Source organism: Chlamydotis macqueenii, chromosome 24, assembly GCF_036417535.1.
Source record: "Chlamydotis macqueenii isolate bChlMac1 chromosome 24, bChlMac1.mat, whole genome shotgun sequence".
Lineage (NCBI taxonomy): Eukaryota > Metazoa > Chordata > Aves > Otidiformes > Otididae > Chlamydotis > Chlamydotis macqueenii.
The window spans coordinates 5984863-6005393 of record NC_141579.1 but is presented as its reverse complement, the minus strand read 5'-3'; the positions used below and the strand labels follow the sequence as shown (position 1 = coordinate 6005393).

At 42.7% G+C, this 20531-nt stretch overlaps 1 protein-coding gene across 6 annotated transcripts in view; it reads right to left on the bottom strand.

Moving 5' to 3' along the window:
• The window catches only part of NCAM1 (neural cell adhesion molecule 1), a 122248-nt gene that overhangs the window by 37827 nt on the left and 63890 nt on the right, over positions 1 to 20531 (bottom strand). For 3 of the 6 annotated variants that reach the window (XM_086766078.1, XM_086766080.1, XM_086766082.1), the window contains exons 2-10: positions 16131 to 16205; positions 14504 to 14722; positions 13611 to 13754; positions 12661 to 12798; positions 12043 to 12160; positions 10962 to 11131; positions 9953 to 10095; positions 5002 to 5031; positions 397 to 547 (exon numbers count right to left, since the gene is read on the bottom strand). In XM_086766078.1, coding sequence (XP_086622204.1) covers positions 397 to 547; positions 5002 to 5031; positions 9953 to 10095; positions 10962 to 11131; positions 12043 to 12160; positions 12661 to 12798; positions 13611 to 13754; positions 14504 to 14722; positions 16131 to 16205 — 1188 coding nt within the window. The remainder of the gene's footprint in view (positions 1 to 396; positions 548 to 5001; positions 5032 to 9952; positions 10096 to 10961; positions 11132 to 12042; positions 12161 to 12660; positions 12799 to 13610; positions 13755 to 14503; positions 14723 to 16130; positions 16206 to 20531) is intronic. The other 3 variants (XM_086766079.1, XM_086766084.1, XM_086766083.1) reach the window with 1 other exon arrangement.

Here is a 20531-nt window from a genome sequence, read left to right as displayed (position 1 = left end):
CTTCTCATCTAGGGGAATGGGTGGTGTCTTCTGCTGAAGGATGTTAGCAGGAAATCTACTCAGCCCCAAAGGCTGCTCCTAACACAGTGTGGGAGGAGGAGCAGACAGCACGCTATGCATCTAGAAAAGTGCATACTAGGAAGTTCCTCTAGGCAAGAACTCTAGGCACCCAACAAACGAGACTGTGGCAGATTCATGACCCATAATTTTCCCAAGGTGTAAACAGTATCCTAGATGGAGACAGAGCAAACATTTGTATGTATGCACACAGCAACATGTCTCCAACAAAATTATTTTAGACTGAGTTGCTTCCCATGCTCTCTACCTAAACAACATACATTTCCCTAGCCCTCTAAACACATGAGCACCCTCCCCACCCCATCCTCCATTTCTTACACTGCACTTCAAGGTACATAGCTTGGGAGTCCTGCCCGATGGTGTTGCTGGCTGTGCATATGTATTCTCCGGCATCTGTGTACTGAATTTCTTTAAGAGTCAGGGACGACACCCGGGCATGGCTACGTATCACGATGCGCCCATCCAGGGTCTGGCAGGAAAGGAAAAGAGAGTTAGAGGCTGAGCTGCGAGCCTGTGGTGCAGACTAAAGGGATGGGAACAAATGCAAGTCTATCTCACACCAACCCTCCAGTGCTCAGTACTTCAGAAGTGATCACCTGAGGCCAGGTGGAATCACGGGCACAGAGAGGCATTTTCAAAAGCAACAAGAAGACTCCTTCTCACACAGGGCCAACTGCAGCGATTCAAAGCATTCAGGAGAAGGGAAAAAAATTAAATGAAGGACCAATGTATCAGATGCTACTATGTGTTTGAGGACAGCTGGGTAACATCAAGCTTCTTCCTAGAATGAGAATTGTAGAGGTCCAGCTCTGGATAAAAATTTTTGCCAGTACGCTCTTGTAGAAAACCTCCTCAACAGCTACTGTGTATCCACTCAGAGAATTCAAGCCTTCCTCTTCTCTCACTGATACTTTTTAAAATTTCAATGTCCTTGAAATGGCATTAATAAAAACAGATCCGACCTCAAAGCTGAATCAGGCAAAGTAAAATCTCAGAAGTTTCACCTGAACATGGCACTGAAAGGAGCAAGGTACAGAGAATAGGGCAAGAAAACTACATGACCCTTCTAGAGACAACCTTGCTTCAGAAGCCTTGTGATGCTTCAAGAAAATTCAAGAGCAATCTGCATTGGTTATACGCCAGTTTAGAAATTGCTCCCACATGCAAGAAAGTGTGGGGACGTCAACGACAGAGAGACAAGGAACATGAAATCCAGGCTACCACCTGCTCAGACAGATTGCAGCCACGCAGCCATCCTATCCCACATCACTTGGTTTTTTTCTCTCTAATTTGTGACCAGAGCCCAAGTCCTCTCTTAACATATGAAGTGCATAAGGCAACGGACTCCTCCCTCTACCCTAGTGTTTATGCAAGCTCTTGGTGCTTGTGCTTCACCTTGGAAGCTTTAGAGCACCAACTCTCATCTAGCTTCCCAAGTGGCACAAGCACAAGCGAACAAATTAGTTACTCTCATGGCTGTGACTGCTGATGCAGCCCGCCACACTTAATGCAATTAATGCTCAAAGAGCGTTAATTTTCTTGGAAGATACAGGGCAAGTACTGAGATGATGAGTGAAAACTTTGAGGATGTTAAGCAGCCACACGCACCGACCTGCAGCACAAAGTACATCTCTGGTACCTCAAGTGGTCAGATCCTCTGGGCCTAAAGCTTCTTTCAGTTCTGAGCCGGTGGTCTCAATCCCCAAGATTGACAAAGTTTCTACAAGTAAATGTGATTACCTCTGTTCATGACCTCTGTTCATGACTTCTGGATATTAGCTCATTTGAGCTAGTAAAATTTCATATGCAAGAAAATAGTATCCTTTGACATGAAAACAACTCTATGTATTTTTCTTCTACCCTGCAGGCAGGTCTACTGCAATCCCTGACCAAAGCCACAAGGACAAACTGCACTCGCTCTCGCGTGCTTCATCCCTTCTGTTCCTGGGAACAGTTCTTTATTTCAGGTACACGTGGTGCTGTATGCATCGTCTCCTAGAACTAGGGAAGGATCCCTTAACACGACATTAGTCCATTGTGGTATCATACACAAATTCTGCTTTTATCTTTCTTCACTGGCTGACTATATTGTTATCCTTTAGTCTGACTTGTGATTTGACTACGAAACCCAGCTCACTCCTGAAACTACTGCAGTAGGATCCACAAATGTCAAGACTCCAGACCTGCAGAGGCTCCTAGCTTCTTTGCGCTCACAAACAGGGTGAATATTCTAAATGCTCGTCCCTATGACTCCATCAGTAGGCAAGAGTACAAACACAGCAAAAAACCACCAGAACATGATCATTACAGCAAAGGTAATTTTACATCCAGTGTCACCTGCCTTTTCCCCACTTTGTCAAGATTGAAAGCAAACAAAAGTGCTAGGCGGTCATTGGAAAGATACAACTTTACGAGTAATGCAACCGATTCTGAAGATGAAGCTCTGTTTCTTAATGCAAAACGCACAAGAAAAAGAAAGATCAGGAAAAATACTTCAAAGAAGAGAAAAATGTCTACCCAAGAAAGCATGCTGCTAGTTTTCTTTATTCATATTTCAGACCATCAGATGCTAACAATTCCTGGCTATTAGCGATATAAGATAGGTAGAAACTTGTGAGCCAGCTATAGACACTTGGGATCTCTTTACCTAGACTCTTTCATTTTGAGGGTTTTGTATAACAAAACGCTCCATAGTAATGGGGACGCAACCTAAGGGACAGTAACTCATGCCGTAGCAACTGCCACTCTACAGAAAAGCATATAAGGTTCTTTATATTGCCGGTTACTACAGCTTATCCTGAGATACATGCAGGTGTTTTTCTCCAAAGCCTGATGCCACGTGGCACAGTCACTATGTACAAAGCTGGCCTAGATTTTAATACTTCAGTGCTGAAGCGGAAGAGGAGAGACAAGCAGAAAACACATTTACCTCCCTTCCCTCCACCTTTTGGATTTTGCAGTCCTTTCTCAAACAAGTACCCATGACTTAAATTCACACAGTCATATCTTCTCCTCATCCACTTTCCACATAGTAGACTTCTTTACAAAACAGCACCTGGAATTCCTGACCACAGCTACAAATGCTAGCGAAGGAAGACGAGTGGTCTCTCCTAGTCCTGTGCCTGCATCAGAGCTTATCTGCAGCTCTTCATATTTCTAAGCTTGCATTAATTCCCAGTTACCAGAAAGGCATCACCAGTTTGTGGTGCAACTGAAGTGTAATTTTGCTTGTAACTGAGATTTTTATAGCATTTGTTGGTGATAATGTGGAGTTGTTTTTTTTTTGTTAGCATATGCTGCTAATGTGGCTTTGAACAGTTCTCCAGTATGTGCAGGACCAGAATGCTGGATTGAGACGTTATGGACAGTAAGCAAAGCTGACTGTGGCTGGAGGAAGAAGCAGCCAAGTGCAATTCTGCCTCCAAAGCAAGGAGAGCAAGATTTAACACCCGCATATGCTGCTATGACTGAAGCCCATAGAGGCTACCTTACTTTAAACTAGCTACTGCACTAGTAAGGGTGAAACACTTAACGCCAAGTATTCGGTCAGCTTCCTGGGAACAGAACTCCCTGCTGCTGGAATACGCTGCTAAAAGACCCCATGCCACCTATTTTAAAGATACGTCTACACAAGCTGCAACAATAAGCTTCAACAACGTTCTGACAGAACCTCACCTGGATATTGTAAGACACAGACGCAGTAAGAAATTTAGAGACAGCAAGCTCAATAGTATTAGTGCTCATATTAATAAAAAGCTCAAGAGAGAGAGCACAGAGAAAGCACTGACAGGAAGGGAGGGGAGACTGAGACAACTGTAACAGGAATTAATAAAAGGCCGGAAGAGATGCAACTACTCAGATTCCAAATTCTTCAACGCAAACTGGTCTGAGTATCCTATGCCTTCACTTGCCACAATTCAGCTATTCCAACAGATCATTTTGAAGTAAGAATGGGCACTATCTTCTCAGCCCCATAGGAAACAAAGGCAGACGGTGCTTAAGGTAGAGGTTCACTTCATTTAGGCCACACTAGTCTCTATGGTTTAAGACAGCTTAAAAATAAAAAAAAGAATTCAGGATACTCAGAGCCTCCACAAAGTTGATCCTAAAAATACAAATACAAGTCACTCAGTTCTGATAGCTAATTTTGTTCTCTACCTGATCTCTGTTATTTGCTTGGAAACATACTTCATGGTCCATTTTGAAGCAAGAATGCTACAAATCTGGTGCATGTAGAGGTACATTATTATTATTATTTTCAAAATGCAGCACTGAATGTGAAATAAAACAGCAAACCACACTTGCACCAAACTGAGTTACTGCATTATCCCACACCCCCTCACTGACCCTTGCAAATCAAAGACAAATAAGAATTTAGCAATTTGGAGCATTTTCTGGAGAAATAGAACTTGTGAAAGATTTATCTGCATTAATTTTGAAATGGAACGTGATGCAGTTGTCCTTTAAGAGAAGGTCAAACTTAAGGAGTACCATGAGCAAACAGATGAGTTGGCTGGAGCAGAAGAGGCTATCTTTGGAAAAAAAAACACTTTCCCAGAAAACACACTGCTACTAATTCTTAAAACTCTAGAAGAGAGATATGATTCGCACTGGTAGCACAGAATAAAATAGTGAAAGTAGTATTTGTCAGATTTCACATTTGCTTTTATTTTTTTTTTTTAGTGACAATCAGAATTACTCACGCCCAACACAGCTAGTTTGCTCATCCAAAAATGCATTACTACATGCCAAGCAAATTCTAACTCTATAAGCTGTTTTTTTGTATTGATATTTAATTTGTGCATATTATTAATGCTGGTTTAGTTGGCATGGTTACTGGACTAGAGATTCGTTAATCTGTAATGCTTAAAATACCAAAACCAAAAAACTAAGAAGTTTGCTAAAGGTCTGGTAATCTTATACCTCTTGTTTCTCGGGCCGGGTCCACGAAGCCTGGAGAGAACAGATATAAAACACAACAACAGAAAAAAAAAGCAGTAAAAGTTTATCAAAGGTTGCTTTTTGGTATCACAGCGTATGCACCACATTGCATTCTGTGCACATGCAGGCTCCAAGTTGTGTATCTCATGTGTGGGGGGTGATCACAATTTCCATTTCCCAATATAACCTCAATTTGGATCTGCATCCTATAAATTGGTCTTAAATTGATTAAGCGAAAGCTAATGATACCTAAAGATTGCTTCTGTTTTTACATATCAAGAGACTATTTCCCTTGTCACATCTCACCATTTCTAGAAACTTGTTCCCAGCACACTGGGGAAGTGACTCTGAGTTGTGGACTGGTTTTCTAACACTTGTTTGTTAGCCACCCGCACACGCTGATTAACATTAACCCTCATATCGTTAATGTGGCCATGCATTTGCGCACGTTTTTACATGCATACTGTGCCAGGAGCAGATGACCTTGAGCTGCAGAGCATTGAGATAGTATGACCCCCCCAGACAGGAGACAGCAGGGCAGAACCCTGTACCCCCAAGCTGATAACATCCCGCTCATTATGCTTAGGGTGTGTGCACCCAATCCTTACTGGGCTTGGGACAATCAAACAACAGGCATCAGTGAAACATGCACAAACGTTACCAATAAACATACATTTCCCATTCAAAGAAAGCCACCAACAGTGTGGACCATATTCACTGTGGTTCAGAAAGACCAAAGTTGCTGGAATCCATTTTTCCCCTATAATTTATCTTTCAAAGATTTGTCTTCTACTGTTTATTTCAATTGCAACTTGATACATTTCAGTTCAGGAGTCAAAAATCACCTGCTAATATCACAGCCATGACAGCATCATTGAATGAGGCACAAGCATCGCTGACGTGTGGATGTAACAGCATACACGAGAGTGACGTTACAGAAATGGAGATGAAAGTTTAGGAAATGAGAATTTAAAAACCATAGTATTGTTTCCACAGTGCTTCTAGTGAGCACTGTGAGACTTCAGTACTAACATGTGGTACAGCCAGCCTCATTTTAGAATGTCTTTGATAAAAGCAAGTTATTCGCTTCTAACTGGAGGCCTGAGGTGAAGACACCTGAAGAGAAGCTTACCAGCACCCGCATAGGCGAGGACACTCTCGCCATGTGATCATTTCTGTGTGTATATATCCTGTTGTGCACAAGTTCCTTGAAAGCTGAACAGGCAACCATAATGGATCAGCATAATCCCTTTTTGATGTACCAGCCATTCTCTGTACCTGAGCGGGCCAGGCCAGGGAACTGTCTTGCTTATGCCCACGCAAGTCCCCTTTCAGTCCTATTCACTGAGCCTCTATGGTGCCAGCACAGAGGGATTTTTTTTTTATTATTTAAAAAAAAAAAAAAAAAAAAAAGAAAGAGAGATCCATCTCTCTGTCCTGTGCTGTTCAGTGTGCTGTACCTGTCAACCTAAAGGAAGACGAAGGAGGAAAAAAGCCTGTTCCCACACTCCTAGAGTTTGCCGTTTCTTTGTAATGGCACTCATGGGTGTGGAGAAAAGAGGCAGAACCACATTTCATAGTTTCATACTAACTCTCCCTCACCAAGACAAAGAGGTGCACAAGCTCTACTCAGCACTATGCAGGGGATAGAGGAGGAAATCAAGAGCCTCATTCATGCTGGCACCTTCCCTTCCCTTTGGAATTAGGCTGTTTAACGGCAGCATCTTCAGTTACAAGAGAGTTCCCGGGATCTGCCAATGTCGTTTACTGTCTGCATCATTAAATCCAAAGATATTTCATGAGATGTACATGGGAATACAAAGTACAACACAAATTTAAGACAGGGAAGTGTATTCAAGGTATATTGTCCATTTAAAAGGAAAAAAAAAATTAGGAAATTAAACTTAAGTTCAATTTTGAAACGTTAGCTCTCCTGCATCACATCTAGAAGCACTTTGCTGAAGATATTGCAACAATGCTAATTTGCATCAGCAGAGTATTTGACTCAAGTCTCCACTAAAATTGTAAAACTTGTATACAGCAATACAAAACAGATTAAAACTATATTACTGAATCCCAGTTACTATTCTGCTAGAGCAGCAGAAGAAACATCTCTTAAGAGGGGAAGAAGGTGATGAGAAATACGGCCTACTGACTTGATCTGCTTTACATCTGGTATCATTCAAAGAGAAGGCATTCCTCCTGCCTACAGTGGCACAGCAATAAATATTTGAGAAAATCATCAGGCTGATGACTTTCCAGGTCTGTTACTTCTTGTTATGTTCTGCAGTAGTGATAGACAGGCATCTAAGACTGACGGGGCAAAAGTTTCTTCTAAGTAGCATGTTCCTACATCACAACCAAAGTTAGTCGTATATAAGCTAGCTATTTACTTACTTATTTTAAGTTTTAATTGCACTCTCTGCAGGGCAGAAAAATGCCAGCTGCCAGCTTATTAGTAAGAGGAAGCTTCAACCATGTCAGTATCCAGAAGTTTGGTCTGCCCATCTGTGTTGGTATAGAGTTGCCAATCATCTGATTTTGCTAGAGCACAGTCACAATCACTTACCTTTGCAGACCATCCTCAAAGTAAAAGATTGTTTGACCAAGGGGTGCCATGTTCTGTAGGCATAGCCATAGAGAGGAGACTCTTCTGCTCTGCATGCTAGGATAGCAACAGGTCTCTCAGGGAAGCGTGGGAATGTTGAAACAGTAGTGACAGTGTCGACCTAGTTGTTCAGGCTATAGCACCTCCTGCCCCTTGTCCACATGTCAGACTTTCTCTGTTCTTGGATTAAGACTGAGAGGGGAAATAACCTCTCAGCCAGAGAGGGGGTTTTTGTTTGTTTGTTTGGGGGTTTGGCTAGGTTTTTCTGACATACCAAATGTTCGTGGAAGTCAATGAACCTCTAGACATTTATAAATCTGGACTGAAGTATGATCACAAAAGTAAACAAGATGTAGCAAGACAGATGCAGCCAAGAATCTAAAGCATATGCAAAAACAGGACTTGATATTTTAAAAATAGTATTCGTACCACATCAAAGACCATCCATTTCCCTGTGCCATCCCAGAGACAGTAAGTGGATAGTAAACTGAATATATGCATTTGGTTGTACATGTAATAGAATGTTTATCAGAACTATTTTGACCTGAGGATTTTCTGGACATCTGTACCATTCACCTAAACTTACAGCGCAAGATAGAGAATGCGAAAAAGTGAAAAATAAAACAAAACATTCTAGGCAGGACTTTATTTTTTGTATGCAAGTGCATGGTATATGATTAAGAAAAATCTTTGCCCTGAAGGTCTGAACCAGTACACGAGACACACAGTACTACCTCAAACTTTTGATTTTCCCCCATCTATATAAGAAACTAGCAGAGTATTAACAGTTTCCATAATATTGATCACCAACTTAACAGCATCAAACAGGATATACGAGAGTCTCAAAAATGGTTAGCAGTTTTGCCACCTGAGATCTTGTTGTTTAATTGGGCTGGACAGATGGGACTCTCTGCAAACAGGCTCTCCTAACATTTTCTACTTGATTTAGTGTTATTTCAGTTTTTATATTCTTCTCCCTGTCAAAGCTAGCTCTTTTCCACGGCTCTGATCCAAACTCTAGTGCTAGAAGAACTAGAGCACTTACCTCCTCCCACCACTCTCCTGGATAGAGACAAGACCATGACTAACCTTATCCTGTCAAAACAGGTCCCCCAGTCATGCTGTAGTGAGAGCCCAAGCCAACAGCTTTTGAAGGCAATAGAAATCTCTCTAAACATTGCAGGGATTTACACTAGCCCTCAAATCCAAAAGCTGTTAAGAAAGAATTAAAGCTGAAAAACTTTGCCACCCTGATTAGTAAGTTACACATTAACACATAAAGAGCTGACATCATGAAGGCAATTAAAAAAGCTCATTTAGGAAGCTATAATGCAGAATGGCAGCGGTGTGGATGACTGACAGCAGACACCTCTGTCATTTTAAGACTTCATAGTCTATCAACTGCCGCCTTCATAGTGAGTCAGAATCCCTGAGACACCCAACTTAGCTGAGCCTTGAGACATCCTGTTAAAAGACTATTAATAAGCAACAACTCCTTATTCCAACTTTTGCCTAGGCTTTCTTTGGCTCTAAACTATGCTTCCTGATCACCTTATACAACTATTATGGAATATCTACAGTAATACAGCACATTCTAATCTTGTCTAGTTAAGGGGAACTATGGCCAATAAAAAACAGCACTCTTTTTTTTTTTTTTAAAAAGAAAAACTGCTAATTATTTTTGCCTTTGAAGAACAAAATGGTATTGATGTGAGCAACAAAACAGGGGAACACAAAGGCAGCCAAGGCTTTTGTGCTTCTGGTACATTCAGTATTAGAGTAAACTACAGAAGGGCAAGAAGGAATTAACAGGCTCATTTTGGTCCACTGCATCTTTGAGAGATAACACTCCACACCTCTCCACCTGCCACCCTTGCAGATCATCATCATGATGACAGCATGCACAACACTGGAATCAGGGTGCTCATTCCCACCTCTCAGCTTGGAAACAGAAGGGAAAACACCCTTTCACAAGCTCCCTGCAACTGTAGGTCCCTTTGGAAACTCCTCTGAAAAGGGCCCAGGGCCTACTGCTTTTCAAGTTAATTCAGCTCAGAGTGATCCCAGCAGGAATTTAAAAGCACATCCACAGTTGTTATAAACTGAGATGGCTCTTTGTACAAAAGGACATCCATGGCATTACTTCAGCTGTGGAGCTGACCTTTTAGCAGGACTGTAGGTGATCTCACTACAGAGAGGGGAAGCACCATGATTTCCATGTGCATCTGTGTGCGGCTATCATGCATACTGGATCAGCAGATGCAGGCAGATACAAGCTGCACTGATCTCAGCCAATCAGAACAATCGTTTTGGGAAAGGTTATACCTTCTCCTCATTGCTGATGTTCCGAGCAGAAGTTCTCCAAGTGATGGAAGGGATTGGGTCCCCAGATGCCTCACAGGTCAGTGTAATCTGATCCTCCAGCTCCATGGCTGTTTTATTCTCCACATACGTGATTTTGGGTTTTGCTGAAAAGAAAAAGCAACCTTCCTTCCGTTTGTGCTCAGAATGAAGCTTGCCTGTCAACAAGCAGTGTTTGAAACAAGCAATGCTGGAGAAGAAAGGCTTTTGAGTTGGCACAAGTTTACTGCCATATGGGGAAGGGAGTAGAGGGACATTCGAGAAGAGGGTACCTCCCTGCAGAACTAGAAGACTTTTTCTATACATGCTTACAGCCGAGGCTTGTAAGAGAGAACTAGAAGAGGGTGTATCTGAAGCAGAATCCATTTAACAGCATCCAAATGATCAGTTGCTGAGATTTTCAGCTAAGTCTTCCACCTTGTTGTCTGCTTTCTCTACTCCAAACTAGCCTTTTGATAAGCAGCTTTGTCAAATGGCTGCAGAGGGATGGGACAGGGAGAATTACATTCCTTAACACTCCCAGATTCGTGGAAAGTAGGAAAGCTGCTGATTCATTCCTGCAAGCTTGAGGTCATGCACACAGTGGTAGGGTTCACCGCCCTGTCTGGGTTATAGCAAGTCCCACTGAAGTGCTAAAGCCCTTTTAATAGCAGCTTTGGTTGGATTAGGATTCAGTCCTCTGGGCCTGGAAGATATTTCAAGTAGCAGGTGAATCTCATACCACCTCCTGGACAGGACTGAATTTCTTTCATCAGAGAGGAAGCAGAATCGAGTTGGCATCTGTTCCAGACACACACAGCATCTGCTTTGCCTAGCACAATGGCAGGAGTGCACAGCATTACTTGGGAAAGCAGCCGCTCCGGATAAGCCACATCAGGTATTAACTGGGATAAGTAGGTTACTTCCAGCTTGCACTAGTGACCTACCAATAGGCAACTGGATTGGAAAGGGGGGACAGTAAGAGCATGCTTACCAAAAACTTTGAGATGAATCGTGGCGTCCTGCTCACCAGCTTTGTTCTCAGCAATGCAGATGTATTCTGCTTCGTCACCCTTATCCACCTTCTTGATAACGAGCTCAGACCCATCGTAGTTAAAACTGTATTTGTCTTCATCATCGGCCTGTTCTATTGGCTCTCCATCCCTGGAGGGCACAAAGCACTCTGGTTGCATTGGGGAGAAGGAATCAAAGGCTATTTGTTTTAGGCTTCTTGTTAATGCTAGAACTGCTTTACTACACTGAAACTCCTCAGGTTGAGCCGGACCACCACCTTTTCCTTTCCCTATGGGCTACAAAGCTTACATTTTGATATCTGGATATTTCCTCCTGTCTCAGGGCTCTTGGCAGCTGAGTGTTTCACCTCCGGACACACATCATAGCCTGTATGCAAGAGCTATAAACACCACTATTTGCAGCTTGACAAAGGATGCAATGTGACAGAAGAAAATTGCTGTTTTTACTGTTATTCTTGTTTTTCCAGGAAACTGTACTGGTTTTAGCTGGGTTAATTTTCTTCATAGTAGTTCATATGGTGCTATGTTTTGTCTTTGTGACCAAAACAGCACCGATAACACAGTGATGTTTTAGCTATTGCTGAACAGTATACACACACTGTCAAAGGGGTTTCCGTTTCTCACGCTGTCCTGCCAGCAATAGGCTGGGGGCGCCCAAGAAATTGGGAGGGCATACAGCTGAGACAGCTGACCTGGCTAAACACCTGCCTGCCAATGGGAAGGAGCGAATGAATTCCTCATTTTGCTTTACTTGCATGCACAGCTTTTGCTTTACCTATTAAACTGTCATTGTCTCAACCAGTGAGTTTTTTGATTTTACTTCTGATTCTCTTCTCCATCCCACTCGAAGGGTGCGTAGTGAGTGGCTGTGTGGTGCTTAGCTGCCTACCAGGGCTAAACCACAACAGAAGTTAACTGTGATTCCATTATGAGGTCATTCTTTCTCTTAAAATGGTGCTTCCCCTCTAGCCTGGTTTTCCAGGCCTTGGTAAAAACATCCATGCGCACACACAATCAAGGACATCGCACACAGCATCTTACTTTGTCCACGTCATGATTGGCTCAGGAAAGCCATCAGCATCACATGCTAAGGTGACAGACTGGCTGAGGTTGGCGGTGGCATTCATAGTGCTCTGCCTGGCCCGCACAGACGGAGGCACTAGAAGAGAAGGAATCCACATTCAAGTTAGAAAGGACAGAAGACATGAGCAAGAGCGAGCCCTGGGAGGCTCACTGCAAATCTCTGCAATACACACGAATGTCACTAGTAACTCAAACCCTTATGCCATCATCTGCCAGTTTCAATCAACAGGTTTAATACACAAGCTCTCCAAAGCAATCAGCACAGGGAAGGAAGGGCAGGGGGTGGGGAGACACATAGAAAATCAGTATTGTGGACAAAACCACTTGTGAGTCCCAACAAGATCAATATCTCATGCCAAGTCATGAGACACTAAGGTTTCTCTTGACATGATAGCTTCCTGTAAACATCTGGTAAACACTCAATTTCGTAGACAGTTTTATTTGACACAGCAGAGAAAGATTAGTAAGCTGATGGTAAACTGTGAGTGTGAATCTAAAGCAACATTTCCATCAGCAGCCTGAAGTGTAGGTGCTACATACCCTGCCCCTGTACTAGCCTCACTCTAAGCTGCTCACCATTTACGATGACCTGAATATCTTTGAAGTTGATCTCCCCACGAGCCAAGATCCGGCCCTCACAGCGGTATGTTCCTTCATCTGTTTTCTTGATTCCCCGGATTTGCAGGTAGTTGTTGGACAGGACTATAAATCGAACTAGAAAAGACAAAAGGAAGGTTCATCCAAGGATTCTCTAGAAAGCTCACTGCAGGTAACAGGTTCTACTCATCTCCTTGCCTTTTCTGGGTTGAGACAAGGCTTACTGTAATAAAATTTCCCTTCCCATCACTTGATGGAGATGCTGCTGTAACTGGATCTAACATTCCCAAGAAAGAAACCAGATGTGGGTAGCAGGCAAACTGCTCTGGTGCTTTATACCATAAGTACACACAGAGAGACAGACAGAAATATACACACACAAGCACATTTACATTTAATTAGTATCAGATAACATGCAATTTGAATCTTGCCCCTCTTGTTGAAGGGTGGTACAGTTCAAGTCCCACAACAAGCAGACATGAGAAACACAGCTGAAGCATTGCTCCACTGGAGTCGGGGCTCTGGAGCCCCCTCTGGGTATGACAGTCTGCAGCATTTTGAAAGAAAGGGAAAGGTTCTTTCAAGAAGCTTTTAGCCTCTTTTCCTTAGGAAGACTGGAGAGTGCCACAACATGCAGGTTTTCTGTCTGACGGCATTTATCAGAAATTTCTTCCTAGCATTCCTTGGCCTATTCCAGTGTCAAAGACTGTGGGAACATGACTGTCCTACCGTTGTCAAAGCACAGCACCTTGGATAACTAAGTTCAGATCCTAAGATCTAGTATTAGGTATAAATTGCTTGTCTCCTCCTTTGTGATCACTACAGTTTTCTTCTCCTGAACCCCTTGTATGAGCCTGATTTGAGCCCTGATGGGAGATGGACATTTGACTCCCAAATGGACAAGCACCAAGACACCTCTTGTCCCTTACCATCTTTTTTCAGGATAACATCCCTGCCTTTGTGCTTCCAGATGATGGTAGGAGGCAACGAGCTGACCACATCACACACAATCACAGCATCATCCCCTTCCTTGAATTCCTGAGGAGTGGGAGCATTCTTGAACATCAGCTTTTCTGAAAACAATGGAAGAAGAAAGTCACTGCAGCTTTCCCGGCACACCTCGAGCTATGCTCCTGACTCAAGTCTGATGAAAGCAAAGAAACCCCAGAGGACAAGTTCTCTAGAAACCCTCGTGTTATCCTCATGATAAAGGTGTGCCTGACTCAATGCACTGCAACACAAGAATCCCATTTTCCAGCCTTGCCTCCCAGGCATATCAGTGGACCAAATCAATACTCTACATAGCTCACAGATCTGTTCACACTGCAAAGAGAAAATGTGAACTTGGAACTGCTCAGCTTCCCAGCAGGCGGGAGAAAAGCTGTTATTATGGCTCTGCGGGACAACATGCTGATGGCTTTTTATAACCCTTGTAAATGTGTGATCCTCTTTACTGAAGACTAGTCTCATCTCATAGCATGTCTGTCATACACAAAACAGCTCTTCTCTCTCTGCTTAGTCCTCCCAGACATTTAAGATGCACTAGAATCTTCTCCTTCTGCCCCTTCCCCTCCTGTCTTTCTGAAGAATTTAGGCAGTAGACATGCTGGTAATGCTCTGACAGGCCAAGGTCCTAGTTCACACTTTCTCTCAGAACCAAGAAAGGAGAAGGCTGCATGTTCTTAACATGCCCTTTCTTTTCACCTTCCTTCCCCCCCTTTAAAAATAGCCTTTTCTAGGAAGGTAACATGGATGCCTCCCTAATCTTGCCTCATACATGTGCAAGGTAGACCAGAAAATAGCCTCGGAGCCGCTCTCTTACGGAAAATTTTCACATTGACGGTGGCTTCAGAGTCTCCCTCCTCCATGCTACTGACAACACATTTATAGATGCCAGCATCATCAATGTTGGCATTGTAGATGGTGAGGGTGGAGGAGAAGTCATCATTTCGCACCACTGAGATGCGCTGTTGGTTCGGCGTCAGCTTCTCACCATTAGGGGAAAACCAGGAAATGTCTTTGTATTTGGCCTCCCCTGCCACTATGGAGAATAAAAGAAAACAGAGCAAATTGAAATGAGTTCCCAACAAATCTGCACAGAGGGAATTAAATACCACCAGTAGCACTATGCAGAAGGCTGACCCAGGGTAAGGGCTTCTGGTACCTGAGAAGCAAGCAAAGAAAATTCTCTCTCACAGCATTGTGAATGGCCAGCTGCTGTCCTGCAAAAACGATATTAGGTTGGTTTTATAATCCAAAAGGGTACACTCATTTTAGCCTAGAATGATGATCTATGCATCCTGGGATCTCATGTCCCAGTCCCTCCACTATGCAGATCAGCCCGAGAAATAAAACTCTCTTCCTGCTCAGCTCCGGCATGTTTTCAATAAATACCCGTATTTGCCGGGGATCTTTGCATACCAAAGTACCCGTATTTGGACTACTCTGCACACCAAAATGGTGATATTGCTGTAGCAGCAGTTCTGGCATCAATCAGCTTACACATCCTGCTGCATCCAGTGGAAATCAAAATTGTCATTAAGCGGTTCCAGGCTGCCTCTTTCTTGCAGCTCGCATCCCTGCATTCCTCAGTGTGGGTTTGTTATTTGGGACAAACTCCTATTATTGGAGGGGCTTTAACTGATCCCATAGTTTTCTGAGTGCAAATATTATCACAACAGCACTTGCTCTGAGCATACTTTCATTTTTAAAGCACTGGCATTAACAAATTACTCTGCAGTCAAGCACTCCTGGATCAGACAACCTCATTACTTCTCCCAGTCAGTATGTTCCTGAGGAAGTGTGGTCCTCTGACTGCATTTTGCTCCCAGAGCTCACTATAGCACTTATCTGCTCTGTATCATGCTTCAGGATGCTATCATGTCAGTGCTCCAACATACTAATTCCTCCCATTAGAAACCAGGCCAGCTGCTTTCAGGAGAACCTCTGAAAAGAGCATGTGGATGCTAAATTTGGAAATTGTCACAAGAAACGCACTCTTCAGCAGCATTAAAATCCCTAGTTGCAGAGGTAAGAACTCTCAAGTCACCTAACACTCCCACTACTGCTGTTAGCAATTGCTTACAGAAATAATATGGAAAAATAACACGCTTAATTCTAAATTCAAAAGATCAAAGAGCTGTGGAATGATGCAAGGTGCCCTTGTTGTGGCTATTCCTCAAGCTTAGAGACAACACTTGAGTACCTACTTTTTCATTTCAAAACCCGTTTTCTGGAGCTGCTTTCCGTTACCAGCTCTCAAGGGGAATGCACTCACTGATTCCAGTAAACAGCACGTCTTATAAACCATAAGGGCACATGAGAAAGAAAGAGCAAGAGAGTTTTGCAGCTAAACCTGGCACTGGAGCTTTCATCCCAGAGTTAATACATTGATTGACCTTCCCAGCAAACCCAGATGGAGACAACCGATGCCGTAAGCCATCACTCACCTTGACATAAGAAGAACTTGGATTCTCCAACACTGATCTCTCCCTGTCTTGGAACAATGTCGACTTGTAGAGAGGCTGAAAAAGAAATGAGCATGCAGAAGATGGTTAAACAAAAGCAGTGGTCTTCAGCAAAAAAAGCTTGGCCAGCCTTCCAATCCCCATGCCTCATCCAATGGAAGAGCACAGGGTGGAACGTTCCTGGCTGCGTAAGCACTGCTCTTTATCAGTGTTTGTCTGAACGTACAGTGCCACGGACCCCTCAAAAGAAGTTGCTAACATTCAGAGCTCCTTCCAGCCCTTTACAAAACCACATGGAACGATACAGAAAGGACTGATTTACATTCAGACCTCTACCACACAGCAATATGAGGGAGCAGGCTTGGTGTGAACACAAAGCAGTCTTGTAAGGACTCCTCTGAATTCAAACTGGAACTGGCTCAAAGACCTATCCTGGCAGCAAATACAAAAGATCTTTGCTCTGGAGACTTCTTTTTGCTCTATATGATACCATATTCATCCAAGCCCCAGCTACCAGTCAACACAAATGCAGAGTGGGAGTCACTGGCACCTTCCAGTCCGAAAGCCAGTCCAAGCAGCCAGCACATCAGAGACGTTTAAGGCAGACAGAGCATACCTGGATTAGGAAGGAAATGTCCTCTAGTATATACTGACAAGGACTACTGGCAATTTGTGATTTCTGCCTTCACAGTACTGGCTGAGACTTGCTTCCAAGTTAATCCAGGCACATCTCACCTAACTCCTTCCTACTGCAGACGAAAATATTAGCAACACATTGGTCTTTTCCACTGTCTTCTTGTGGAATATCATCATCGCTTTGGCATTAATGTCAGCAGTTTTAGTTGTTGTTTTCTTGATTTTTTGTTAATTTTATTTAATTTTATTTCATTTTAAAATAAGAGACTGAAGGTGTTTTGGCAGCAGAAATGGACCAGATGTTCCATGGACCTGAGGGAAGCATCTATTACATGCTTGTCCGGAACAGAGGGAAGCTGGAGTCAGTGAAAGATATTGTACCTTCTTATTTTAAAATAATCCAAATTAGATAATAATTTCAGAGAGAATATTTGAGGCTACTGTTGCTGAGCTGACATTTTCAAACTCCCCTTGGATATCCTTATTTAACTTGTGCATCTTGTCTCTCACTTTCCCTGTACTTCTCAATAAAGTACACGTTGCCTTTCTAGCTCCTGCATTCAGCCTGTTTTACTTCTGTGTAATCTAATTTCTCTCAACTATACTACTTCAATATAATTCAATTTCAAACAGAAATGCAAGTACAAAGAGCCAAACATAATAAAAGGCTAAAGATTTATTAGATTCAGTGCAGCAAGGACTAAACAGTCTCCCTCTACAGGCTCACTTTTGTTGTTTTTCTACAAATTTTTTCAACATCGGAATTTTACATTTGGAATCATATTCTGGGTGCTCTTCCTGGGAAGGTCTGTTTTAGGGAGTGAAAGCAAAGAGATCTTAAATGTCTCAAATCCAGACCTCTGAGTTCTTCACATCAGATTTCTGCTTTGCAGTACTATCTAAAACATTTATCCTTCTGCGTTACAATGGAACTAGTTTTGAGCACAGACGGTATTACAAACTCAATTAACGTCTCTGGGCAGCAGCTCCAGCAATGTGCAGTGATGGAAATACTCAAGAATGGCATTACAGTAGTTTCCAATATGAAGACCCCAGAAGCTGGAGGCATCAGCAAAAGACAGGCACTTTTTAACAACAGAACCTTTTTAGAGTGTTTTCAAATTATCAGTTAAACTGTCTTTTACAATCTTGTCTTCCGTATGTGGGTGATAGATAGCTCCTGTTTAGAAACTAAACTTACAAAGCCAAGAATCCTATAGTCTCACCCAAAGGAGAACAATTTATTAAGGAACATTTAGAGCTCCTGGGTGAACAGTTAGATGTCTGTTAAAGTTCAGAGGCTCCGATAATTGCTGTTGTAAAAGCCTTCTCACCTTCACTCAGAAAGTAAAAAAGAAAGGCCATCATTGACAACAAAAATACAAAGCTTAGGTTTTGAATCTGTATGTAGATATCTAAATTTAAAGTTGGGCTTTTGAGAATAACCACCCTCTCTGAGCAGCTCTCTAAGAAGTAGGGAAAGTTTCCTACCACAACACTTAAGCACAGCTTAAGAGTCTACATTTGGAGTCCAACTACTGAAAAAGACCATATTTTTTCCTCATTTATTTACAAAACTGAAACAGATTAGCCTCTAACGGACAAGTGAGAAGAAACACACCATTTCGGAAGTGTCACCAGAAATGGAAAGCAAAAAGTCAAAGATGCTGAATTTATTAAAACAATCCTGTTTTAGAATAGTAAGGGGAGAATCAACAATCACAGCAAAGCAAGTCAGCCAAGGTGAAAGCTAACCAGATGTCTGGCCTATGTTGTGTATAGTCCAGTATGGCTACTTAGTTCCTGATTTCGATTACATTGGTACTGAAGAAGTGAGAAAGGAAAGCACACCTCCCCATTTTCATGTTAATTTACAATCAGCCTTCCACAATGCATATCCAGGCATGCCCAATGCCCTTTTCCCCCAGCAACATCACTGCCTTCTTCATAGCATAAATTATGACCCATTAGGCAGAAAATGTAATTGGATTCTGGCTGTCCTCCAGCTATAGCTTAGTGCTGCAGCAGCTCTGTGGCCTAACAAGTCCAGGTCAAGTATGAATTTCAAGAGACCAAAATGAATAGGTTTATTTCAAAACTGCAGCCATTAGCTTGCAGAAAACAATCACCTTAATCGAGCTATTCCTCTATTCCATGTAGCCAGAGCACTTCTCAGCAACTTTACGGCAAATGCTTTGTCTGTCAGCCTCCATGTTTTCATGCTGCAGTGCATGAAAACCCTTCTCTAAGAGCAGCTAATTTTACCTCCAGACTACACAGACATTAGTTTTAGCTGCCAAGCATACCTGGGTTTTTAACAAACATGCACTGCTTCATCCTTGGTTATGCCTCATTCAGTCAGTGCTCCCTCTGCTCCACCGGTTACCATCAAATCTCCTAACTAGTGGCCTTAGTAATATAATTTCTGTAAAGGTTACACAGAGGGGCAGCAACTCCTTCACCAACAGTCCCCCTGTATGTCAGCACAATCCCTTCAACCACGACATGAGGGAGGCAGAGAGGAAGCCTCCTGACATTATTAACAGCACTGGAAATGCATTTCAAATCTAACAACTACCATGATACAAAAACTGAGACCTTGTGAGTAATAAGAACCAGAGAGTCAGTATTAACAAACCTACTTCACACTAGACTTCAGTGCCTTTAATCTAACACTGGGAACAAGATGCTGAAGTACCCTGTGAGAGGATGTGGTAAATCAGATGCACACTGTGTACCTTGTGACTTTTTTTGAAGGAACCTGCTGAAACATATAGCACTGTATCTGCATCACTGGCAGCTTAAGGCCTGGTTAATCCCTTTTATAAGAAAATACTAACCTGAGAAATTTTCTCATCGATAGCCACTTCTTGCTAACCAGACTTCATGAGCGGACTTCAGCAGCTTACATCACACAAACCTCTGACACAAGCAGAAAAGTGGTGCAATTGCTGCCTCTCTACTAACCACAGTAACTTGATTATTGCCTTGTTCATCCACTAGTAATCCACATGCACTCTTTAATCATATTTAAAACATGTTACCTCTGTGCAGCATACAAAACAGCAGGGATGCCCCTCAAGCACATCTCTTCAAGGGGCTCAGCAATACGCAGTATTCTGTCCACACTGAAGAAAACAAGCAGACCTCAGTGATGTAGTGCGCGTTCGGAAATGGGAGTGATTTAGAAAGCAGCTGTGTGGCAGATAACATGCTAAAAGCTCATACCCCAGTGGTACTTTGCTCACATGTCCATAGTTCTGGGTCACTATCATACAACTGGGACAACCTGTGTACTTCCATTTTAAGATTCTCTCCCTGCTTTTGTCTCTCCTCTAGCATTCATTTACTTCCCTCAAAGGACAAGCTGTAAAAACAGGCCTCCCCTCAAATGCTTATTCTGAGAGAGAGTTAACACACGATTCCACATGCTTTACACTTGATTTGTCTTATACCAGAAAAACTGCATAAGTCCAGTGTCATTCAACACGCTACTGCTGTCAGAAGCACTGATTTGGTCTTTTAAAATGTCAGTGTCTAGTTGAACACTGCTATTAAACAGCGACAAGGTGACAGTCATTGGCAGGCGGTGCTATAGTGTTACGCTGGCTTGGGAAATAGTCCAGAATATCAGTAACAGTGCTAGGCTGGCCCTGGAATGGCAGACTGGAGTTACTATAGTACGCTCTACTTTTGAGGGTACCTTCTGCTCCTGTCTGTTCTGCTCATTTACTGCACAGAAGGTGA